We start from the raw sequence: 26,688 nt of genomic DNA, 5'->3' as shown, positions 1-26,688 counted from the left end.
AGTACCAAGAGGAAAATGTCTCTCTTTTTGTTGTTCAAGTTGCACGTTTGGATTTTATCGCCTCGGGTAAAGTAGAAGAGAAATGAGACAAATTAAGCACAAGGCTGAAAGTGTACGATGGGACTGAAATTACAACAGGTCTCTACACCAGCAAAAACCCCTAAAGGGGGAAAACCTCAAAACATGTTACATACCCCGCCCCTACCCCGCCCCGCTGCGGAAAGAATTTGCAGAGGTAGCAGAAGCACGGCAGGTTCCTTTTTGCTGGGGGTGGAGGTGGGTAGGGTGGGGAGTACGTAAACTTTTTTGGAGCGGTTGATTGAGTTTGTCCTCCAGGTAGGGAGGACGTTTGTGAAAAGATATTGGGGGAAAGAATTGCTGAGAGTGAGCGGGTTTCCCAATAATTTGCAGATGACTTGACTGACCAGCTCCAGGGAAGTCTCCAGCCCTCAGAGCTTTGAAGGGAAATTGGTCCTGATTGCAGGAGTGTGAAGGAATGAGTGGTACATCAGAAGGGCTCAGGAAATCAGAGAAACTTCCTGCTGTCTGATTCCACGCAACATGCCTCGAACTTGGTCCTGCGTGGATGCGCTGATGACCAAGTACAGGCGTGATGAGTCCCCTCGCCTTCCAGCGGGAGCTGTACCTCTCCTCGGCAGCCACGTCGCTCCGGAGCCAGGGCACGCTGGGGGGCGGGCGGCAGGGAGAGGTCCCGGGGATCTAGGGCCGCACAAACACACCGCGTCCCCGAAGCCGCACCAGCACCCACCAGCAGCCCCCTGGAACCTCGGGGCCTCTAGGGAGTCCCTGAGGGCGGCCGCGGGGCGCAATCCCGGGCGGCGAGTGGGCTCCGCTCCTCCGGCGCGGCGTGGGCGCGGGGAGAGGTGCTCGCCGCCGCTTAGGGATGTGCCCTGGCAGGTGCCCGGCGGGCGGCGGGCGGTGGGCGGTTACCCGGTATCTGGGCGGGGGTAGGGGGGAGTCCCTGCGTTGCCGAGAACCTCGTTAGCCCTCCTTTCGGGCCTGGCTCCTCCTCCTCCAGGCGTGGGGCTCGTGCCCGCCGCTGCCTGCGCGCACCGCGCCTCTGCTCGCGTCCCCCCCGCACCCAGCCAGCTCCTGCCAACGCTTCCCCCTATTCCTCTTCCTCCTCCTCCGCCCATCACCGCCACTACGGACGCCTTCGCCTCCTTCTACTCCTCGCGCCGCCGCCACTCCTCGCGCTCTCCTTCGGCTGCTACCAGCCCATCGCTCCCCGCTCGCCGGGCTGCTGCAGTCTGTCTGTCTGTCTGTCTCTCTCTCTCTCAAGTTTCCTATCTCCTCTAGATCAGGGCAAAGGGAGGAAAACACCCAATTCTGCTTGCCGTTTCAGGTAAGGTCGCACACGTTGGTCCCAACAGGGACCCTTGCTTCCCCATTTACCTTTGCCTCCCGTGCATGGCTCATCTCCCCCCATTCACTCTCCGAGGTCCCTGGAAACCGAAGCGGCTCAGGTCGCCCCCTCCTCCCCAGCATGTTTAAAAAATAATTGCGATACTCCTCACCAGAAGCCTATTTGCAACTACAATTAGATCCGAGACGCCCGCCCGGCAGCACGTTAGCCAGGCTCTTCTATAGTCTTTTAACTTTGCACGCTGTGATCGCCGCTGCCTGTCTGCCTCCGCTGGATCCCGGAGCCTCACGCTCCGGCTCGGATTGCGGTCCTCGGCTCCGGAACAGCTGTCAAACGCGTTGTTTCGCAGCAGTTAATCCGAACCCGGCTGCCTCCAAGACGTGGTCTTGGGCAACTGTGGTTGGGCAGGGAGGGAGGTGATTTTATTTTATTTTAAAAGGACTGAAGTAGTGAAGACGTGAGGACTGCAGTTCATTGTAATGAAAGAAGAATAATCGAAAAAAGTGGGCTGGCTGCCCCTTGCTTTTCCCGCTGTGGTCGCGGAGGCGGTCTTGGTTGAGGGGATGTGGCACGAAATACCCGTTTCTCCTCCCCTTTTTCACTCTCCCCTCCAACCCATTCTTTTCTCTAGCTCAAATGTCAGTGCAGGGTCCCGTGTGTCCTTAATACGTGTGTGTCCACAAAACAGTGTTTGCTGACGATGTGGCTGAGGGAAGTTCCTGGCAGAGCAAAGTCTGATTATTTGGTCATCATTCTGTTAAGAGAAAAAAAAAAAAAAAAAAAAAAAGAAAGGAAAAAAAAAGAAGAAAAGAAAAGAAAAGAAAAGACCCTCCTCCAGTCATCACACCCTACACACACTCCACTGGAATAATCTCTATATCTTTAACTCCAATTCCCAGTTGAAATGACATTCTTTTGGGCTGTTTGGACGGTGGGACTGAATGTAATTTTAAGTGTATTTTGTTTTTCTTCCATGACTTTACAAAGAGTGGTGATGAAGATGAAACTGCACATCTGCAACACGCAGTTGCTGCTTCTTGTTTTCTTGGTGTGGGACCCAGCCAGGTGAGACAATTATTTACTGTATTTGCCATTTTAAATTCAGGGTGAAGGTGTGTTTCTTGAATGTTATCAATGCAGAGGTGGCTTTTCAGAAGCTGAAGTATTTTGAAGGATCATTTCTAATGAAAACATATTGTACCAAGAAACAGAACTATTCAATGACAGAGACTATTAAAAGTTCGCTGCTTCTTGTCTTTAGCGATAAAATATAAAAGGGAATACAAACATTTTCTAAAAAAATAAATCACGGAAGAAAAGAGTGCCCTTTAGATGGCATATTTTTGCAAGGTATTGAAGTGGTTGTTATATGCGATTATAATAACACCAAAGTTCAGTAAAGAAACCATCGGTTTTCCTTTAAGCCCAACAGAAAAGCATAAGCTAAAATGATTTGAGTGTTAATTTTTTTCTTTTCTTTTTCTTTCTGTCTTTCTTTCCTTTTGGTCTTGGCTCTTTCAGTCAACATAGAAAACCTAAATAATGTGTGGATCTGAAACCTCTAGGTGGAGGTACTATACAACTTCACAACCACAAACAAATAAAACAAAAGCTTGATTTATTAATCAACTTTTCATATTATTGATTTAGAAATTTTTACTTCTAAAATGGTACTGTCATAAAAAGTACTTTGAAAATGTAACAAATTCTGTTTTGCCTGTATTCTACAAATATCAAATTTAATTTCTGTTGTTTTCAATAGCATCATCTTAATTGTAGTCTTTTCTGATTTTTTTTTATCATCAATGGGCAGCTTTTATTAATTGCCTAAATTTAGGGTATGGTTTTCAAAATGCCAGAGAACTTAAAATATGATTCATAATAATGTCCATGTAATTATTCCTTTAAAAAAATTAGTGTTTATGATACCTTTATTTCCCTTTAAATTTTTCATTTCCCTGTCTCAGTAAAATGAAAGTTTGTCAAAGTTTGAAAATACTTTCTAGAACTGAGAAGAAATCTCTTTATGAAGTCTTATTTTTAATTGGAAAGTAACTCCTCATTTAATATCTTAATATTGAGTTTAGAAAGAAAATGTGACATGTGATTAAAAAACGCTTTCCAGTGAAAATCTCTAAGTGGAACTTCATGACCATCTTAGTGATTGGTTTTAAAGTTAGCTTAAGGCAACATAAAAACTTTTGAGGCTTGAGGTATGAACTAATTTGCTTACATAATTTTTTAAATGTTTATCTTTATATCAATATTTTAATATTTTCTCTTCTCCCAAGAGGATATTTGCTTGAAGTTGGTTATTGATTTTTCGATGTATTATGACTATTTTTAGCTACTAGCTGTGTAATCATTTAAATGCAAATGAATTCTGTCAATGATATTTCACACAGTACACCTTGATCAGAATGCAATTACATATAATCTTTGATTTTAGAGGAGTGAACAAACTGTGGTCCATTAATAATCATTGAAAATCCTCAGTACTTAACCATATTTTCTTCTACTAGTTTTCTGTTCTATATTTGACCAGTAATGCTCATGCCAGTATTTTATTCTATTATATAAATGATTCTTTTTCTGGACCAGTAATTTAAATCTCTGAATCATTCTGGGGAAAAAAATGGCAGCGAAAAGGGACATTCTGTTTTATACATCCAGTTGCTTCTGCACCAAATTGCTGGATGTCACAAAACCAGGTGTCTGGCTTTCTGATGGAGAAATAATGGAGAAAATCAGTGTTTCTAACCCTCTTCTGGTGATATTTTAAGACCACTTATTCTTTCCTCAAATTTATCACACACACACACACAAAGTAGCTGGGCATTTTAATCTTTGGATGACCTCTGTTGCTCTCCTCAGAGACCAGTCAGGAGGGGTACTCCTCCAAGGCTCTCTGCAGCTGTGTCTGTGCTGCTGATGCTTTCAGAGCCCACCTCCACCTCCTGACTTCAGTGGAGTCTGGAACACAGCCAGCGGAGTTTCCCTGATGTCTATATTGCACTTGGCCATTGGGTGGAGGTATACCCAAAGTTAGAAAATCATCTTGGCTTAAAAGAGAAAAAGACATAAAAAGAAAAGACATTTCTGAGAAAGATGGAAAAATTCTGTGCCTCCAAGGAGGCAATTTATTTTCCAATTAATATTCAAATCACTGAAGAATTCTTTCAGTAGTCCCTTTGGTTTTTGTACCTTTCCAAATGCAGAACAACATTACTAATAGTATCTGCATGTGATAATCTACCATCATAATATATTCTAGGGAGTGCATTTTAGAAAAATTGAATAGGTTACACAAAACGTGAAGTGATAGAAATCTGAAATAATTTTGGCATCAAACTTTCTGATAAGCTAGTATTTATTATCTATTTCCAACAGCATGTTTACCTTCCCTATAGACATACTGGCATTTAAAGGAGTGGGAAAAAAAAAAAAAAAAGGAGGAGCTATTAGTGACACTAATAGCTCAGGGAGCCTTAAAATTCAAATCAAGGAGGAAGAGCATGTTGGCACTTGCAAAACACACGTATGTATATATATCAGCTTGTAAAATTATCTGTTTAGGTTGGTGCTGGCTAACATCCAAGAAGATGAGGCTAAAAATAACATTACCATCTTTACAAGAATTCTAGACAGACTTCTGGATGGTTACGATAATCGGCTTAGACCAGGACTGGGAGGTAAAAATAGTTTTCCTTTTCTTAAATGCTCACAAAATAATGCCTTTAAAAGTTAAGGGTAATATTTATATTTTAATACATTTTATACATGAATGCATTGTCACATATTAAAAAACATAGGTAATAGAAAATAAGGTATATGAAGTAAACATTATCTCTGATTCCTTTTATACAGACATAATGTATTTACCATACCTTTTATAGACTACCTAAAGTCATATAGAGCCCAGACTTTGTGCATGAATAGTTTTTAAATTAGTTTATTTATAATGGCTAAGTTTTTCAAACTTAGACTATGTGAAAGCGTGACATTATTGGGCAGATATGCTTGTATAGTATCTTTCGTTTCCTTCATTGAATTTTACAGATGCCTACTTTCACACTAGTACAGATATATAGAAACGAGAAACATAAAAATATAAAAGAGTATCTGGGTTGAATTTTAGCAACCAGATAAATTTTAGCAATCATCACAGGATTCTGTGATGATATTTCTTTACACGTGCATGTGACGTTTCTAAAATACAGCACCGGTTTGGCATTCTTGAAACTTTCAAAGACATTTTGGGTATACTTCAGCTGTAGGCCTAATTTATTGACCTGTGGTACAGTTTGATTTCAAATTTAAACATTCATTCTCAACTCAGAAAAACAGATCTATTTTTATCCATAAAGGTAAAGGAAACTAGGCTTGGCTAATATGTTAAATTTTAATTATCCTTTAGCATAGATGAGTGACACTAAAGAGATTAGGCACAAGTAAGGTAGGTGTGTAATTCCTGAAAGGATTCTGAGTCAAAATATTGTTACTTATTAATTCTAACATGAGATGTATATATATATATATATATATATGTATGTATGTATGTATATATCTGCATGCACACATTTATCAAATGTATGTTATACTAATTAGGATGTTCAGTTTAATAACTAATTCAAAGTTAAGATGAATTAGTTGAATGCTTGGTACTGACTGAAGGTTTATATAGTTAGCCTGATTATTACCAGGTTGGCAACTTTGCAATATTAAATTGCTTGGAAAGATGTGTAGTGACTAAACACCTGGATGTTTTGTCAATACTGTCTTTTGAAAAATGTAAGTGGTTGTTAATTCTATACATATTTGGCAATTGTATGGTTTGCATTGCCCAGGAGTCAGAAAAGGTTGGAAAAGACCCAACTTGTTTTTAAATAATATGCCATTTAATTGATAGTGGTTTTGGACTTGAATCCTGAGTGGTACCTTGCATTTCAAGAGAGAAGTGATGGGGAAGAATAATGTTCAGAAGTATGATGCATTGTATCTCTCAGAGATAATTCAATTGTTTAATATACACTTAGTCTACTAAAAGAAAAACTCTCAAGTTTATGAGTCTGTTTCCATTTTGTAAATAAGTTCTTTACTCCAATATAAAATAAAAAGTTAAAAGAAAAGTTAAAATAAGGAAAAACTAAAGGAAAAGAATCTTTTCTTAGTAATTAACATTTCTAATGACCATGAATAGAAGGCATTACCGTCCATGTTAGCATATATAGCAAGGAGCTAATGTCAAACTCATACAACAGAAGTATGCCTAGCATGAGGCTGTCATAGTTCATGATGGTGATTTGGGAGGTAGATTGCACTAAGGCAGATATTTTCCCAAGGCTTAGATTTTATTATTTTTTAATAAATCATGTGCTGCCTAAAAGACTTAAGATATTTAAGCTAGATCTTGTCTATGAGATTTTAAGAGAAATGTTTACACAGTGGGTGTATAGTTGGGAAGTAAAAACTACCTGTTAAAGGACATGGATATTGCCATTTATCTCTTCATATTTCTTTTAAAATATCTCTTCCATTCTTTTTACTTTGGTCATCAGCATTCTAATATAGATCCTTGTGACTCATTCTGTAGGTTAATGCAATAGACAAAGTGGCTTTTCTTGCCTAGTGTCTTCCTTCCCCAATCCTTCTCTGATAGTGGACATGTGCTAATATTTCACAGTCAGATTGGTCTTCTTGTAGTCAATACTTTTCATATATTACTCTCTTGTCTTGATCAAATACCTGTGATAGCTCCCCATTGCTTTCTGTAGATGGTGATGAGGAGGTAGGGGGGAAGGAATATAGGCCTTGCATGCAGATGGATCTAGATTAGAATTTCTGCTCCATCTACACACCCAAAACTGTGTCTTGGCCAGGTAATCGCTGTTTCCTTTCATTTAAAATGGTCATGATGGGGATTCCCTTGTGTGTTATTTGTTGCTTTTCCCTTGCTGCTTTTAATATTTTTTCTTTGTATTTAATTTTTGTTAGTTCAGTTAATATGTGTCTCAGCATGTTTCTCCTTGGGTTTATCCTGTATGGGAGTCTTGTGCTTCCTGGACTTGGGTGACTATTTCCTTTCCCATGTAGGAGGGTACAAATGAACTTATCCACAAAACAGAAATAGAATTACAGATGTAGAAAATAAACTTATGGTTACCAGGGGGTAAACGGGGGATAAATTGGAATTGACATATACACACTACCATATATAAAATAGATAACTAATAAGGACCTACTGTATAGCACAGGGAACTCTACTCAGTACTCTCTAATGGCCTATATGGGAAAAGAATCTAAAAAAGAGTGGATATACGTATATGTACAACAGATTCACTTTGCTGTACACCTGAAACTAATACAACATTGTAAATCAACTATACCTTCCCAAAATTTCAGGTGCTGTACACCTGAAACTAACACAACATTGTAAATCAACTATACCTTCCCAAAATTAAATTGAGAGGAGTACATAAACTACAGTGTACACGCAACATACTAGCAGTTAAACACAATCCCTTCCCTCCTCCCATAGGTTCCAAACATGACAATCAAGGTTTTTACAATTTACTTCTCTGGCTTAATTTTTACTTTGCCACCCATCTATCCTGTACTTCAAACACATTCATTTTCTCTTGATAATCCATTCACATCTGCTCCCTTAGCCTTTGAGGGGAAAATATTCCCCTCTCACTGGAATTATTCTTCCTCATTTTCTCTTTTCTTGTGAAGACCACCTCAATGTGGATCCTTTTCAGTAATAACCTTTCTTAACTGAATTGAAGCACCCAGATTCAATTTTCCCTCTGTTGAATTTCTTTGGCTGTTGTTGGCTTTGTATCTCATTTGGTACGTATTATGTGCTATCTTGGATTATTTATTACCTTTTTATGTGTCTCTTGTTACCTTAACAAGAGCGTAAACTTATTGAGGCAAGGTATTGTATCATAAATACTCTGTACTGTCACTACCTAAATATTGATTTGCATATGGTGACTCTAAAAAAATATATTGATTACTTGATTAACTTTTCTATGACCAGTTAATCATCTGGAAAATGGAGCTACTCACATCTGGCTGACCTTTTAGTTGGGAATGTTGAGGTGATACTTTGTGCATCCTACTGCAGGAAGGTGGTGTGGCTGAGTGAAGAGAACCTAACTTTAGACTGTGGTGATTTAGGTAAAATTCTAGATGGAGTACTGAGCAGTCTTGTGGCCTTTCAGTACTTTACCTCTCTGGGGCTACATCTGTCATCTGTAAAATAGGATTACTATTACTATTCTTAGGGTTTTTGATGAATATTAAATACAGTGATATATGCAAAGGATTTAGCACATGACTGGCATATAGTAGAGAGTTAATACATAGCAATAACTAGAAGACTTTGAAAACCTTTGTAAATACACTGTTGTAAGTTTCAGTTATTATTACGGTTTCTTCTCTGTCCAAAATTCTCAGCCTGAATGTTCATATGTCATTTCAAATAGAAAGTTCAGGGAAATTATTTGTATCATTATATCCCAGAAATTAATAATAAGGGGAAAAATGGGTTTGATTCAATTTAATATATCAAACTGAACATCTCTATTGATGGATAATCTGAATAATTAATCTCAATTATTATTATTTCTCCTTTGTAACGTTAGTATAAATGAGTACATAGGAAAGAGCAATCAGTTTTGTATTAAGAGTTAGAAAAATTATTCTTTTCACCTGGCTCTTCAACTTACTAGCTCTTATCCCAGACAAGTTACTTAGACATTCTGAGCCTTGATATCTTCTTAGGGAAAATGGGAATATTAGCATTTTATTCTGAGAGGAGGAAGATAAATTGGGACTTCTATACTTGAAAAGGATTGTACAATAGGTCGAATGATAAAATTTTAAGGTATTTAATAATTAATTATGGGTTTTCTTTTTTTTCTTCCAGTTTTATTAAGGTATAATTGACATATAGCACTGTAAACATTTAAGGTGTACAGACCTATGGGTCCTCTTTAAACTGAGGGCCCGATCACATTACTCAGCTGCTCAAAATCCTGCAATGGTTTCTACTTCTTTCAGAATAAAACACAGATTTCTTTCAATGGTCTCCAAAGTCCTGCATAATCTGTTTCCCTATTCTTCTTTGGCCTCACCTCACACAACTCTCCTTCTTGCTAAGACTGCTACAGTCACATTGGCTTCTTTTCTGTTCCATGAAGACACCACGATACACACACACTCCTTGGAGCTTTTCCCCAACTGTTCCCTCTTCCCTGGATACCCACTGAGCTCACCTTCTCAACGAGGCCTACCCAGAACAATGCGATAAATACTATGTGTTCATCCTTTAGCAATACTGCTCCTTCTTACGCCTTTTTTTCTGTTTTTACTTAGCACTTACTATTTTTTAATATACAAGATAATTTTTAAATCATTAGGTCAATTGCTTACTTTTGTCTCTTTTGCTAGAATGAAGGCTAATTGAGGTTAGGGATTTTTGTCTGTTTTGTTGTCTGGTTCTCAAGCATCTAGAACAGTGCCTGGCACAGAGTAAGCATGGAATTAAATATTTCTTGAATGAATTTTATTTTATTCATTTATTTTATTTTATGTTATTTAGTATGCTCCCATGAAAAGAATCAACTATAGAACTTACCTTATCCTTAAAATCATCAGAGCAGTTATCATTTAATTACTGTACTGGCCTTTCACTGTTAGCACCAGCGTATTAGGCTGACTTCTTGGTGGATGGAAACAATCACTACAATTATTCCAAATCCTGGCTTATGTTAGATGTGATTCTGCCTTGAACTAACTGTGTGATTTGGGGGATTTGGGATGATTCATTTATCCCATCTGTGACATCATTTACTTACCTGTGAAATTGGAGGGGAGGTTCTACTTACCCTGTCTGTCTCACAATAATATGGTATGGTTCAAGTAAATAAGAAAGCATAATGTGGCATGCATTGATAGGTATTAGGACCGTTAGGAATAGCAGAGAAGAGTTCTTCAAGAACATCATCTTAGAAGGTAGTATCCTTGAAAACATGCCAAGAAAATACTGGTAGGTCTTCTGCATTTGGTTGGCTTAGTCCCTTGTAAGTCTGGAAATGTATCTACCAAGACCATATGTTCAGCTTAGCTAGAGCTTATAACTGAATCAATTTCTCCTTTAGTCTTCCTTTTAGTCATTGGAGCTCACAACTCAGGTACCACCTATGGATTTTGATGTTCCATAAGAGGCTTTCAAATTGTTAACTGAATAAAAGGAGCCACATTTGCGTTTCGGACTGTGTTTAGAAGGTCGTTGAAGAAAAGGAAAGTGTAGACAGGCCTCGTATATTTATAACAGCTAACATTCACAGTGCTCAACAATGACAACTATTAGACATGACAAGGCTTGGTATCTAAATTATAGATTCAGTCTGGAAAATCTAGATAGAGTACTGTGCTTAGCTGCATTTTGAAAAGCTGTTTCAAGGAGCTTGTCTAGATAGAATTGGTACACAGTGCTCTTGTTTTTTCCTCTAAAACTTGAAGCAGCTTTATGATTAAAGCCATGAAACACATGATGTCAGATTATAGACTTAGGGTATGAGGGTCAGTTTCCAACTTCACTCTTGGATATTTCTCCTCAGGCTGTAGAGAGATGGATGATAACATGTTTTTATGAATTTTACTACTCTCAATTTTATAAAAATAAAATATAGGATATTCGGTGGGCAAAAATTAGTACAAAAAATCTGATCTCTCCCAGAACCTAAGAGGGAGTCTGACCTCAAAATAGCATCGTATTATTTTATAAAGAAGTGGTTAAGATCAGTGCCTCTGAATACCAGCATCTTTGAATTTGAATTCTGTTGCCATACTATATGAACTACAAACTTTTCACTCAACCTCTCCTTGCTTTGGTTTCTTTATCTGTAAAATGGGGGGGCTAAAAGTATGTGACTTATTGGTTTGTTAAGTATTTAATTAAAAAAAAATGTTGGAGCGTCCGGCAAACAGAGTAGGAACTCAATACTTGTAGGTATTATTGCTGTTATTGTCGATTCTACTACTACTTCTACTATGAATGCAATAGAGTCCATCACTCAATGTTTTCTTTAATTTGTAAAAGCTGTGACTTCTAAAAAAGGATAAATGTGTGGCACAGAGAAAAATATATTTGTATGTTTCTCATGCTATTAGTTTCATTTTGTAGCACACTTTTGTATATGTACAGAATCTCTGGAAACAAAGCCAATCACAAAAGAAATACGTCAGATTATTGTAACATATAACAATTGGGCATCACCAGTTCACGATACTGAATTTGCCTATAAGAACAAAATCATATTTACAGAATGAAAACCTCACTATGAGATGCAGAGGATGATTTTAGGGACATGAAACTGAGCGTGTCCACCATCCTAGCCTGGGATGTGCCGGGAACTTGAATGGCACGAGCTCTGGGTCTTGCAGCTACCGGGTGCGTGCCTGATGCTTGACAGTATCTTATGAGGTGAGGCGTGGTATAGGCATCAGGAAGGAGATAACACACTGAGAATGATCTGAAATCTCTATACGGAATTGAAAGGGGCAGGGGACAAGTGGGTTGTGCAGAAAGGAAGCAGCTGAGCCCTTAAGAAGTTCTTGTCTCAGGTGGAGGCGGGGTAAACTTCAGGTACTGGTCCTCCACTCAGCAGCTCTGATGTTTGGCATTCTCCTCATTCAGCAGCTGTGATTGGGGCTGATGCTCCTGAAGAGGCAGGAGGCAGCAGAGAATCTACTCTCCCTTCCCTCCTGACTAGGTCTTCTGAGGTCCCCCAGTGTACCTGGAGTGGGCTAACCTTCTTAGGCATAAGAAGATTTCAGAACCCTTTTCACTCTCTGCCACCAGATCTTCTCCACCCACTTGCGTTTGCGAAAAGGTGTTTCAAACAGGAAACACCGAGTTTGATTATTTCATGAGCGAGAAAATAAAAATAAATTGGGATGACTTCACAGAAGTGTGTAATTAGCTTTGGGTAAATATGTAAATAATGGATATCAAGTTTTTTTCATTTCCTCTTTATTGAAAATTATTTTGTGGGAGGCATGAAACAGAACGCGGAAAGGTACTAGGTGCCTGAAGTGGGTTGCTGTTTGGGAGGCTGGAAACTCTGGACATGGGCTTCCTTCAGAGTGCGGGCTTCCTCACAGCGCATGCTAACTAAAACGAGAAACGCAGTCGTGTTATGTGCAGGCTTTTGGATTCTTTTTAGTATTACAAGCCGACTAAGAAACATCTTAGCGTTTCTGTATACCCTCACTCTAAAGCTGTGTGTTGCTTGCCTACCCTCTTAGGGAGTGGTGCTAAGACCGGCTTCTTCAGAAATGGTTAGAGTGAGGTTTTGCAGAACTCTTTCTCAGTTTGATGTTTTAACTGTATATATAGCTTGTGATTATTTTATAGGAAAGGCAGACTGAGTGCGTCCACGGCAGCAATGGGTTGCGTTAGACTGGATGGTGGCACTTTCTTCCCAAACAGCATCTCCTGCAAAATTCAAGGGAGCATCACTGAAGTGAGTGACCCAGAGAATACTACCCATGTTTCAATGAACTAACGCTAAGGCTTTTTTTTTTTCACCTTAAAACAGTTTTGGTAAATAGCAGCTTCTTCTCTCAACCATTGCTGCTAGAGAGGCATTGCCCTTAGTCATACTTTTGAGGGATTGTTATTTTTGCTGTTTTCTGGCACAAGCACACCCCACTCACTCTGTTGTTTTCCTGCCAGCTTTTAAGCTCAGGTGCAATCAACATTTTTCTTTTTTTCACTCCTTAATACACAGCGGATGAATTGTACCATAGGCATGACGGATCCATTTGTGTTAGTGTTATTTTTTGATTGCTACATCTCCAATCATCTTGTAGAAATCTATATTGGTAGTGGAGATGGCCAAGTGCACAGCTTGGCCAGCCAGCAATTCATTACTTTTTGATGTGTTAACCTGAAAAGAGTCAAATGAAGTTATTCTAGTAGTTTGTTCCCTAACACATGTGTATTGAAGACTTATGACGTGTCAGACACTCTGCAGGATATAAAGATGTACAAGGTGTAGTGTTGGTCTCCAGGGGATGAGGCCCCTTGGAGGGCAGATAATGTAGGTACAGTGTGATTCTCAAAATGACTCGAAACAGTACAACACATGTTCCATTATAAGAACATGCTATTGAAATAAAGAAAAGAAATCACTTTTACTTGCATCATACAACTGGAGTTAGCCAATTTCTGTCTCTATAAGCCTAGTTCATTCATTCCATTGTTTCTTTCTAAGGGCCAAGGATTTGCTGGGTCCTGCTGTAAATGCTGCAAATACTATGCCGAACAGGACTGAGTCTTGCAGAAATTCATATCATATCATATTTTGGCTCTTTCTGCCTTTCAACTATCTTAACAGTGGTTTCTTCTTTCTCTCCTTAATTAAGAATATTGTATAATTATTGTATGCTTTTTCTTTATTGAAGTGTAAGTCTTTTCTCATAAAAAGAAGAGAGATTTCTGATATACTTACTGTCAGGCTGAGAACTGTGATATCTACAGAAGAGTATAACATCCAGAGGGCATGTCTTTCTGTGTCTGTAGCAGGGGTGTTGAGAGTATTTATGGTAAGAGTGGCATTCCTAGAGGTAGAAAGGGAAGTGTTTATTCCAGTCGAAACTTCTGGATACTCCTCAGTTCTCTTTCTAAGGAAAACTTATTTTCTGCCTCATCTTAATTTGTTTTGAGCTACAGATGAATTAAATAATAACTAGACATGAACTGTGGAATAAAAAAATTAATGATATGAGTTGTAATATCATGAGGATTTAGTGTATTTCCTTTGAGTTTTAATGTTTCTGACCCAACACAGAATTCTGAAAACTTGTTTCTAATTTGAAATACCCTCATTCCTCAAGGTTTAGATCTTCTCATTTAGGAGTAAGTTATCATAAGAATAAAATTAATGTTTAAATCTAAAGGGATTTCATATAGAAACTCATCAAGTTGAGGATATCAACTTATAAGATACATATAATCCCTTCAAATTCTCCATTGGGTTTTTGCATTTTAAGTAGCTTACGTTAAGGTAGATTTGATGTCTCTGTATGTTATTATTATACCTTTTAACAAATGAAAAAACTAGCATATGGAAAAGTATGACTCCATCTCCATCTTAATTTAATATGAATTAAGTTATGTCAACTTTTATTTTTTAAATTTTTGTTTGTTTTAATATTTAAAACATGCACATTAAGAACATAAAAAATGGTTTTGCACAAAATTCAAAAATACAGTACTCGTTATAAGAGCATTCTTTTTATAAATATCTTTGTTAAGATTCAGGATGGTAGCTCCTTTTTAGGGGAATAAATGCAAAATGTAGCACAAAGATTGTCCCAGTAGTATGTGTGGCATTATTCTTTCTGTATTAAAGTATTGCAGGATTCTTAAGAGGACATGTTCAGTCGGAATATTACTAAGTTGATTTGAAACATAATAAAAGAAAAGGTAAAGTTTTCTTCTTCTGATATAGTATCCAGAGAAAAAATATGTCAAAAAGAAGATACTGCTATCTTCAGCTATTTTGTGGAGATGGTTAATAATTCATAAATTCTGTGAATATTTGAGGAATATCACATATTGAGTAGTACAATTGGATCTTGTCTATTGAGTAGAGGAATAGAGTTATGCCACAAAGTTAAGGAAGGTTGAAGAGAGGATAAAAATTATAAATGCCTCCTAAGAGCATTCCCAAACCCATTGTTTAGGTTATGTTTTGTAGTGGTACATAAATATTTTAGTAAGTACTGGGAAGGCATTTGACTTCCATTAAGAACGTAAAAGGATCAGCTGCTTTTAGAATGGTGTGTGTGTGTGCGTGCGTGCGTGCGTGTGTGTGTGTGTTAAAAACTTCCCTGGACGAAGACAGCTCCAGACTTAAACTGGAGGAGTGGTTTGGAGGAGGAAGGCAAACGTCATGGAATGTTTTAGAAAAAGATGAGAGGCTTCCGTTTTACTCCTATTTACTGGTGAGAAGATTTTAGATTTTGAAGCTTTAAAAATGATGAGTTACTACTCATCCATATAGGTTGGAGGGTCCACAGATTTTCACTTATATGAATTTTTTGAAGCCTTTACAAGAGAAATAAGCAAATCAGCCATAGGCAGAGAATTAGGGTAAATGGAACAAATTCATTTTTGCTGCATGATTGCATAAACTCTGCAATTTCTCAAGAAAGGAAATAGTGAGCTAAAATGCTAGCCAGGTTTACAAGGAAGATTAAAGTTTTGGATACCAAGAGAGAGGAAGTCTTAATTAAAAGAAAATGGAATTGCGTGGCTGGTGTTCAGGTCGGGTAGAGGGGAATATGGGAGGGTAGATTTAATTAGTTATCTAGGGCATGTGAGAGGATAATCATCGAAGCAAAAAATGTGAAGCTGATGACTGTGCTTTGGAGAATAGCAAAGGAATCATCCAACAGCTATTAGAGGAAGAGAAACTCTAGAGTCTTAAGAGAGTGAATGGGTGGGTTTAGGTGGTGAAAATGTTATAATGGAATGGGGGTGAGTGTCCAGCGATTTTAAAGGGAGTTGCCATTAGAGCATTACTAAGAGAACAAAGTCCCTTGATAACTAAAAACTAAAACTGGGTATCCGTTTATCATCCTGAGTAGCTTTTGCTTTAGTAATGATTACAAAATTACAGGATCAAAGAGAACTAACAGGAAAGCTATACACTGAGCTGTATGATCAGTAGTGTCTATATTACAGTATGTAGCCATTTAAAATAGATTACATATCAAAAATTGACTTGTTAAGGGCTTCCCTGGTGGCGCAGCGGTTGAGAGTCCGCCTGCTGATGCAGGGGACGCGGGTTCGTGCCCTGGTCCGGGAAGATCCCACATGCCGTGGAGCGGCTAGGTCCGTGAGCCATGGCCGCTGAGCCTGCGCGTCCGGAGCCTGTGCTCCGCAACGGGAGAGGCCACAACAGTGAGAGGCTCGCGTACAGCAAAAAAAAAAATTGACTTGTTAAAACTTATAAATCTGAATAATAGTGTCTGAATTCTTAAAGGAGAACACCAGGCAGATGAAGTAGTGAGGAGAATATCTCTGTAGCAGAAGAATTCCTTCCCACTCTCATTCTTTCAAGCTCCCCCAGGTAATCTGCAGAACTCCTGGAGGTGTTTTTGGCTGCCATCAAACTGATGATCTGACTCATAGCATTAGCAGGGATGGTCGTTGAGCATTTCCATTATTATCTGTGAAATACGGGGCTGATGAGAAGTCACGTGGGGCCCAGTTGCTGATTCAGGATGGAGCTATTTATGTGTAGATGGAGGTCTGCTTGTTACACGGATGTTGCCTGCCTTTGTCACTGTCCTTTAGCTGCTGCCACACCCCATTTAGTCTTTGTCATTTCTGGTGACAGCTTCTAATACAAGCATTTCACTCTCAGGTATCTGACTGCTACCATTTGTAGGGGCAGCTGCAATCTTTGCCACTGTTGCTGCCGCTTTGGAACAGCTGGGAGGTTAAGCAAAATCTATCAGCAGATAAGGAAAAGTGCTCAGGTTCATGTTTAAGTGAGTGGATATGAAGGTTAGTGGGGCGGAAAGTGACTCTTCATCAAATCCTTTCCCTTTAGGGAACTGTTTTGCAGCCTGTCATTTCTGTAATTTCCCCCACCCACTCACAGAGGGTGATGTGACACTTTACATACTTCTGTCTGAAGAAGACATTAGCAGAGGATATCATAATCCCCAGTGGCTTTTTATAGTGCAAATTTAATGCCAGTTGGAACAACATAACATTGGAATAAAATAATAAAACATAGATGAAAGAAGAATGTCATGGTAGCTTTTTTTAAAAAAAAAATTTAATTAATTAATTTATTTATGGCTGTGTTGGGTCTTCGTTTCTGTGCGAGGGCTTTCTCTAGTTGTGGCAAGCGGGGCCCACTCTTCATCGTGGTGCGCGGGCCTCTCACTATTGCGGCCTCTCTTGTTGCGGAGCACAGGCTCCAGACGCGCAGGCTCAGTAATTGTGGCTCATGGGCCCAGTTGCTCCGCAGCATGTGGGATCTTTCCAGACCAGGGCTCGAACCCGTGTCCCCTGCATTGGCAGGCAGATTCTCAACCACTGAGCCACCAGGGAAGCCCCCTCATGGTAGCTTTTATCAGTTAAGGATGCGTTTGTCTGAAAGCAACAGAAAAATCTATCTGCAGTGACTTCAGTGGGGAATCAGTTTTTCTCACAAGAAGTCTAGAGGTAGGTGGCTCCTAGTATTGAGTTCTTAAGTGATGCCATCAAGAACATCAAGAACTGAGACTTTTTTTATTTTTCCACTTCCTCTTCCTTAGTGTGACTTCAGTCCTTTATGTTGTTACCTTCTGATCCCAAGATGGCTGCTGCAGCTCCAGCTATCATATCCGTGGTTAAGGCTGGAATGAAACGAAGGGATGGTGCCAGTTCCATTAGTTCCCTTTATCAGAAAAATAATCCTTTCCAGCACTTGCAGCCGATTTCTATATTTATCTCATAGTTATTTCAAGCTAGGAGAGTATCTGGGAAAATGAGTGCCCTACCTGGGGTTGGGCACATTTCTGCCCTTATAAAACTGAGGATTTATTAGAAAGAAGGAAGATGTGTTGGCTATTCAGTAGGCTACTGGCAATGCCTGCCACATTTACTAATGCTAATAAAAGTTACTTAATCGTTTTGTGCCTCAATTTTCTATTCTGTAAAATAGAAAATATTAATTCCAATGATGGGTCAATATACCTAAAGTACTTTAAACTTTAATTTGCATATGAATAACCTGGGTGGTGACTGTTAAAATGCAGATTTTGATTCAATATATCTCTGTAGATCTCAAGATGTTGGGTTTCTAACAGGCCCTCAAGTGATGCCAATGCTGCTGGTCTTTGGGTCACATTTTCAGTAGCAAGAAAGTACTCAGCTAGGGCTGCCATGCTGTACAACCTCAGGGGGCATTCATACAGAATATAATGCAATGACAAGAAGAGGCTAAGTGTTCACTTATTATTATTATTATTATTATTATCATTACTGCCTCTGGTTTACTCTGATAATTAGGAATTCATAATTTATGTTTCTAAAGGTTGCAGTGATAAATCTTATTTTTATCAGAGTATAATCATAGATAAATTTATTCCTTATGATACACTTTTACAAAATTGCCAGTAAATACTAGATTGACCATTAAGGTCTATGGTGTATGTTAAATACAATTTCTCTATCCAGCTATCAGTACACTCTAATTCTGTCACATTCTATATAAATAAGAACATATCCCTATCTCTATATATATTTAAAAAAATTAAAGCTATGTTGTGATAACACCATGATGATATTTGAACTCTGCTTCAAAAGATTTGTTGGATATTACAGTTAGCTAGTTGTGGGAAAGAAAATATTGACATGGAGCTTGTGAATTAATCCAGTATAAATAATTGATTATACAATTTGATTAATTGATTATAAAATTATAAAATAATTGATTATAAAACTGATTTAATTCTGAATATTGTATTGTGGTAAATAAAATTTTACCACATATGTAATCTTGAGGGCAGAAAAATAATAGAGCTCTCTCTTTAAATTATTTTATGTTCTATTTAACTTGCTCCAAAATTTTCTTTTTGGACAGATGAAAATTGTAATTTCCTTTTAAAAATATTATACATGGTTTGTATGAGGGTGCCTGACAGAGACCAGATTATAAACCCGGAGGATCCAAGTTCTTAAATAACTGATTAAATTTTTATTTTAAAGACACGAAGAGGGGAAGGGGCCTTTGCTTTCATCAGAAAAGGCTATGAGGGCAAAGCAGTGTACGAGAGCATTAAAAAAAACACTAGTTTATCTATGAAAAACCCATTTCTTTTTATAAAAGGCCAATTATTATCTCTGTGCCTCAGTTTCCAAAACATGAAGGTAAGGAGACTGTAGCAATGACTTGCAATGCCCTTTCCATCTAAAATTTCTCCCATCCTTTTGTGGCTTATTTCAAGACAAATAGAGTAGAAAATAAGGTTCTTGGAACAGAAATCTGAAGCCAATTTTTTCTTCATTGTAGAAAAATAGACAGAGTATGGGCCTGAATACAAGCTAGCATAATAAGGCTGCTAGGCCTCTATAAAGTATGGCCAGCTAAGAGAATAAAGGCTGTTTGGTCTTCCAACTCCTAGCAATTAGGAGTTTGTACAAAAGTAGGTACTCCTAGTGCACAAAAGTGCCAATTAAGAGCTTCTCTTAAAGCCGAGCAAGGTTGATTAGGAAGTGGTTGGTACCAGTGAGGTAGTGATAAATGTGCCAAATTATAATTGCCCGTGTTCTAGACATTGCTGGACAATATCTCTCTCTCTGTGTGTGATGTACATGGCTACATCTCTTCGAAGCTCACCCTCTTTGGCTTCTCTGCTCTGTTTGGTAACATAGATCTACCACTTCTTTCCTGACTCTTGGTCTCTCCACGTTTCTTCATCTGTTTCAGTCCTTGGTCCCTTTTTATTGTCTCTCTTCTTGAATATGGGTGCTCTCCAAGATCCTGTCCTTTTAACTCTTATTGCTTTTCACTTTCATGATTTTCCCAGAAGAATTTCATTCAATTCCATAGCCTCAAATGTTAACCTATATGTAGATTCTCTCTCATCCTGCTGCTGTTTTCTGATGTAAATTTGCTCGTTATTGCCCAGATGAACTCTCTTTATGACCACGCACTACTTTTAGGATCAAGTCCAGAGCATTTAACGTAGCAGACTTTACAGTCTCTGGCCTCTGTTCACTTTTCTGGCCTCATTGCTCACTATTTATCGCTATCTTGCATGAAGTGGCTTAGATTCACTGACCTTGTTTCAGTTTTTAATGCATTTGGCTTTCTCTAGCCTGAGGGCCTTTATACAGGCTGTTGAGTCTACTGGGAACACATTTGCCTTTCTTTAGGTTCCAGCTTAGACGTCATACTTTCTAGTAACCTTACATGACTATCATCCCCTCACACACACGTCTCTGTTGAACAAATCACCCATTACTATACTTGGAATAAAATTAACATACTTTCTTGTAACTCCCATTTTACCTATTGGCATCTAAGGTCTCCTAAAGTCAGAGATTTATGACTCCTTGTCTGTTGTTCTAGCCCCTGTTCTATGTGTAATGCTTCTAGAAGGTAGATAGTAATCATAATATTTGTTGTAATAGATGAATTAATAATATTAATAATATTAATATTGTTGAATAGATGAATAGACTACTGATGAGCTATGCCTTTTCATATATACATTTCTCAAACTTCTAGAAACTGAATTCATAATTTTCTACCTGAAACTTCTTTTCTTCCTGTGGTTCTCTTTCATGGCTAATGGTAATCTACATTTGTCAAGCTACAAGAGCTAAAAATCCATCTGAGAATGAGTTTTCAAATTCTCTTTACTCTTTTCCAGTCTCCTGACTCCAATTCTGCAATCCTCAAATATACAGATATTAACCTGGTTGTTTAACTTATTTTTAAATAAATAATTAGCTTAAAACATTTAAAAATTAGGAAATTTCCAATAAAAGTGTGGATTTCTTTCTCTTTCAAAAATAGCATATTTGGGGATCCTAGGCCAAAATTCCTGATGCCAGAAATTGAAATTGAAATTGAGTTGATGACAGCAATTGAAACTAAGTAATGGCTTTCCCTATTACAGGAGGTGTGTCCTCCACCTTTAGCCAGAGATCTCATTCAGCTCATGTCACTCAGTTAAGTTACCTGCCTTGCAAGTAAATAATGTGCTGTCCCCCAAAACACTTGTGTATATAAATCTAGCCCTACCCTGTTCTCTATATTGATTTTTACTTTTTACTTTTTAACTAGATTTGGTTGTGTAATTCTTTTGCTCAATACTCTCCGATGGCTTTCTTTTCTCCCCACTTTCCAGAGCATAACCTCCAGTCTGTATAACATAGCTTCCAGAAACCAGAATAAGGGGACCCAAACCCTAATGCTTTTCTTGGGCAGGTCAGGTAAAAAATGGGTTGACATTATGACAACTGAAGAACTGGAGCAGGTACATTCCTTGTTTAAAGAGGGTTGTTTTATCTGATTATTGCTGTATAAGTGTTTGAGATTAGAGTTGCTAGATACTCCAATTATTTTTCACAAGTTGTTGGAAATATCAGTTGTCATGGGAAGTTTCTTAATTTTAAAGACCAACCAATTCTAATGCTAATCAAAACAAAATCTTGTGTAACGCAAACAACACACACCTGAGTATTATTAGTTTGCAGGCCCCAGTCCTAAACCAAGATTTCTCATGAAGGGTGTGAAGGAATCAGTTGGAGAATTTGTTAAATGCAAATTTAACACATTCTCAAAAATTCAGTCAGTTTTGGTTTGAGCCCAGAAATCTGCATTTCATCAAATGTTCTTGATTCTGATGCAGGAGGTCCCAGTGCTGGACTGAATTATCTATCTTTAAGTTTCTGGTTAAAAATGATGGTGTTTTCCTCTTTTTTCTCATAGGACTTTATTCGTAACCTTTTAATTAAAAAGGAAAAATAAATGTGTATAGTAAGATCAGTCTGTCACCAGATGAGTCTGGCTAGCATTTTCCTCAATAACTTCAAAGAGGAGCTTTTGTGCACCACTGTTCTGAGATGGCTGTCAATTTTATAGGGTCAGAGACCTACGTTTCCTTACTAAGGTATTAGTCTGAATTAACTGACTTATGCTGCAGTAACAACTCTCAGTTTAAAATATGTTTTATTTCTCCCTTATTTATCTTGTTCATGACACAACACTGTCCACTGAGGTGCGACGGGTATGTAAGAGTTGGGCTCACCTATCCATCATCATCCCTTAGGGTCTCAGGCTGGTGGACCTCCACCATCTAAAATATCGCTGGTCACCGTGTCAGGGAAAAGACATGTGATCAGGAGCAACTGTCACTTAAAGTTCTGCCCACATGTGACACAATGTCACTGCTCAGATTCTTTGCTCAAAGGAAGGCATATAAACATGCTCAAAGGAAGGCATATAAACATGCTTAACTTCAAGGGGTCAGAGAAGTGCAACTCTACCATTAACTCAGGAATAGAAGAATTGGAGATATTTGGCAGCGTAATGACTACCATTCCTAGTACCCATTTCTCAGGGTGTAACTCATCTTCAGTAGTGACAATATGCACTGCTTGGTGATACAGTCATATCTTATTTCAAGATATAATTCAGGAACTATGTTTTGTGGGTAACATGCTTAGTGTGTTTATGAGTTCATTGTTATGCTTTTTTGACAAATTCGTATGATACACCTTCAAAACCTTCTTCCCCAACTCCCAGGCATAAAGAGCTTTGCCGTTTGGGCTGGGAAGCCAGAGCTCAAATTGCAGGGATTTAAGAGGAGATAGTCTGAAGTGTTAGCCTGCAATCTCAAACCTCTGTGACAGTAATTGCCAGGGACAGTGGAATTAAATGCATGAGGAGCAGAGGCCATGTCTTTCTAGTTTGCTACTGTGTCCTCAGTGCCTGGCAGAATACCTAGAATTCACTATCTGTCAATTGACTATGTATGTGAATCCAATGCCCATATACATAAAAATACATAGACTTGTTGGTACTTTGGGTAGCTCCTTAATTGGGCTTCTCATATACATTTGAGGCATTTAACAATGAGTTTTACCTTTATTTTTTTATCAATAATTTAAAGATTTCAAATAATTGATAATTAGCCTTAATATTAAATAGTGTGATTGGAGGTAGTTTTTCAATTTTTGAATTTTATTTTATTTATTTTTTTATACAGTAGGTTCTTATTAGTCATCAACTTTATATACATCAGTGTATACATGTCAATCTCAATCTCCCAATTCATCCCACCACCACCTCAACACCCCCGCCGCTTTCCACCCTTGTGGTCCATATGTTTGTTCTCTACTTGTGTCTCAGTTGCTGCCCTGCAAACCAGTTCATCTGTACCATTTTTCTAGGTTCCATATATATGTGTTAATATACGATATTTGTTTTTCTCCTTCTGACTTACTTCACTCTGTATGACAGTCTCTAGACCCATCCACATCTCAACAAATTACCCAATTTCATTCCTTTTTATGGCTGAGTAATATTCCATTGTATATATGTATCACATCTTCTTTATCCAATCATCTGTCGATGGGCATTTAGGTTGCTTCCATGACCTAGCTATTGTAAACAGTGCTGCAATGAACATTGGGGTGCATGTGTCTTTTTGAATTATGGTTTTCTCTGGGTATATGCCCAGTAGTGGGATTGCTAGGTCATATGGTAATTCTATTGTTAGTTTTTTAAGGAACCTCCATACTGTTCTCCATAGTGGCTGTATCAATTTACATTCCCACCAACAGTGCAAAAGGGTTCCCTTTTCTCCATACCCTCTCCAGCATTTGATGTTTGTAGATTTTCTGATGATGCCCATTCTAACTGGTGTGAGGTGATACCTCATTGTAGTTTCGATTTGCATTTCTCTAATGATTAGTGATGTTGAGCAGCTTTTCATGTGCTTCTTGGCCATCTGTATGTCTTCTTTGGAGAAATGTCTATTTAGGTCTTCTGCCGATTTTTGGATTCAGTTGTTTGTTTTTTTAATATTGAGCTGCATGAGCTGTTTATATATTTTGGAGATTAATCCTTTGTCTGTTGATTCATTTGCAAATATTTTCTCCCATTCTGAGTGTTGTCTTTTCATCTTGTTTATGGTTTCATCTTGTTTATGGTAAAAGCTGTGCAAAAGCTTTTAAGTTTCATTAGGTCCCATTTATTTTTGTTTTTATTTCCATTACTCTAGGAGGTGGATCAAATAAGATCTTGCTGTGATTTATGTCAGAGTGTTCTTCCTATGTTATCCTCTAAGAGTTTCATAGTGTCCAGTCTTACATTTAGGTCTCTAATCCATTTTGAGTTTATTTTTGTGTATGGTGTTAGGGAGTGTTCCAATTTCAGTCTTTTACATGTACCTGTCCAGTTTTCCCAGCACCACTTAGTGAAGAGACTGTCTTTTCTCCATTGTATAAACTTGCCTCCTTTGTCATAGATTACTTGACCATAGGTGCGTGGGTTTACCTATGGGCTTTCTATCTTGTTCCATTGATCTATATTTCTGTTTTTGTGCCAGTACCATATTGTCTTGATTACTGTAGCTTTGTAGTATAGTCTGAAGTCAGGGAGTCTGATTCCTCCAGCTCTGTTTTTTTCCCTCAAGGCTGCTTTGGCTATTCGGGGTCTTTTGTGCCTCCATAAAAATTTTAAGATTTTTTGTTCTAGTTCTGTAAAAATGCCATTGGTAATTTGATAGGGATTGCATTGAATCTGTAGATTACTTTGGGTAGTATAGTCATTTTCACAATATTGATTCTTCCAATCCAAGAACATGTTATATCTCTCCATCTGTTGGTATCATCTTTAATTCCTTTCATCAGTATCTTATGGTTTTCTGCATACAGATCTTTTGTCTCCTTAGGTAGGTTTATTCCTAGGTATTTTATTCTTTTTGTTGCAATGGTAAATGGGAATGTTTCCTTAATTTCTTTTTCAGATTTTTCATCATTAGTGTACAGGAATGCAAGAGAGTTCTGTGCATTAATTTTGTATCCTGCAACTTTACCAAATTCATTGATTAGCTCTAGTAGTTTTCTGGTGGCATCTTTAGGGTTCTCTATGTATAGTATCATGTCATCTGCAAACAGTGACAGTTTTACTTCTTCTTTTGCAGTTTGTATTCCTTTTATTTCTTTTTCTTCTCTGATTGCCATGGTTAGGACTTCCAAAACTATGTTGAGTAATAGTGGTGAGAGTGTACGTCCTTGTCTTGTTCCTGATCTTAGAGGAAAGGCTTTCAATTTTTCACCATTGAGAATGATGTTTGCTGTGGGTTTGTCATATATGGCCTTTATTAGGTTGAGGTGGGTTCCCTCTATTCCTACTTTCTGGAGAGTTTTTATCATAAATTGGTGTTGAATTTTGTCAAAAGCTCTTTCTGTATCTATTGAGATGTCATATGGTTTTTATTCTTCAATTTGTTAATATGGTGTATCACATTGATTGATTTACACATACTGAAGAATCCTTGCATCCCTGGGATAAATCCCACTTGATCATGGTGTATGATCCTTTTAATGTGCTGTTGGATTCTGTTTGCTAGTGTTTTGTTGAGGATTTTTGCATCTATATTCAACAGTGATATTGGTCTGTAATTTTCAGTTTTTCTAGTATCTTTGTCTGGTTTTGGTATCAGGGTGATGGTGGCCTCATATAATGAGTTTGGGAGTGTTCCTCCCTCTGCAATTTTTTGGAAGAGTTTGAGAAGGATGGGTGTTAGCTCGTCTCTCAATGTTTGATAGAATTCACCTGTGAAGCCATATGATCCTGGACTTTCGTTTGTTGGAAGATTTTTAATCACAGTTTCAATTTAATTACTTGTGATTGGCCTGTTCATATTTTCTACTTCTTTGTGGTTCAGTCTTGGAAGGTTATACCTTTCTAAGAATTTGTCCATTTCTTCAGGTTGTCCATTTTATTGGCATAGAGTTGCTTGTAGTAGTCTCTTAGGATGCTTTGTATTCTGCGGTGTCTGTTGTGACTTCTCCTTTTTCATTTCTAATTTTATTGATTTGAGTCCTCTCCCTCTTTTTCTTGATGAGTCTGGCTAATGGTTTATCAATTTTGTTTATCTTCTCAAAGAACCAGCTTTTAGTTTTATTGATCTTTGCTATTGTTTTCTTTGTTTCTATTTCATTTATTTCTGTTCTGATCTTCATGATTTCTTTCCTTCTGCTAACTTTGGGGGTTTTTTTGTTCTTCTTTCTCTTATTCCTTTAGGTGTAAGCTTAGATTGTTTATTTGAGATTTTTCTTGTTTCTTGAGGTAAGTTTGTATAGCTATAAACTTCCCTCTTAGAACTGCTTTTGCTGCATCCCATAGGTTTTGGATTGTCGTAGTTTCATTGTCATTTGTCTTTAGGTAATTTTCGATATCCTCTTTGATTTATTCAGTGATCTCTTGGTTATTTAGTAACGTACTGTTTAGCCTCCATGTGTTTGTGTTTTTTACGTTTTTTTCTCTGTAATTCATTTCTAATCTCATAGTGTTGTGGTCAGAAAAGATGCTTAATATGATTTCAATTTTCTAAAATTTACTGAGCCTTGATTTGTGACCCAAGATGTGATCTATCCTGGAGAATGTTCTGTGTGCACTTGAGAAGAAAGTGTAATCTGCAGTTTTTGGATGGAATGTCCTATAAATATCAATTAAATCTATCTGGTCTAT

The 26,688-nt window shown here is 37.9% G+C and overlaps 1 protein-coding gene across 5 annotated transcripts in view; it reads left to right on the top strand.

Annotated features, from left to right (window-relative positions):
* The first annotated feature begins 560 nt into the window (after positions 1-560).
* The window catches only part of GABRA2 (gamma-aminobutyric acid type A receptor subunit alpha2), a 120,929-nt gene continuing 94,801 nt past the window's right edge, over positions 561-26,688 (top strand). For 2 of the 5 annotated variants that reach the window (XM_032632663.1, XM_032632660.1), the window contains exons 1-3: positions 1,689-1,863; positions 2,375-2,452; positions 4,964-5,079. In XM_032632663.1, coding sequence (XP_032488554.1) covers positions 2,382-2,452; positions 4,964-5,079 — 187 coding nt within the window. In that variant the 5' untranslated portion in view covers positions 1,689-1,863; positions 2,375-2,381. Of the gene's footprint in view, positions 1,367-1,688; positions 2,453-4,963; positions 5,080-26,688 lie in introns of those variants that run through there. The other 3 variants (XM_032632661.1, XM_032632662.1, XM_032632664.1) reach the window with 3 other exon arrangements.

Source organism: Phocoena sinus, chromosome 5 (genome assembly GCF_008692025.1).
Source record: "Phocoena sinus isolate mPhoSin1 chromosome 5, mPhoSin1.pri, whole genome shotgun sequence".
Classification (NCBI taxonomy): Eukaryota; Metazoa; Chordata; class Mammalia; order Artiodactyla; family Phocoenidae; genus Phocoena; species Phocoena sinus.
Note: the sequence above shows the minus strand (reverse complement) of the source record. Positions and strands in the feature narration are given on the sequence as shown.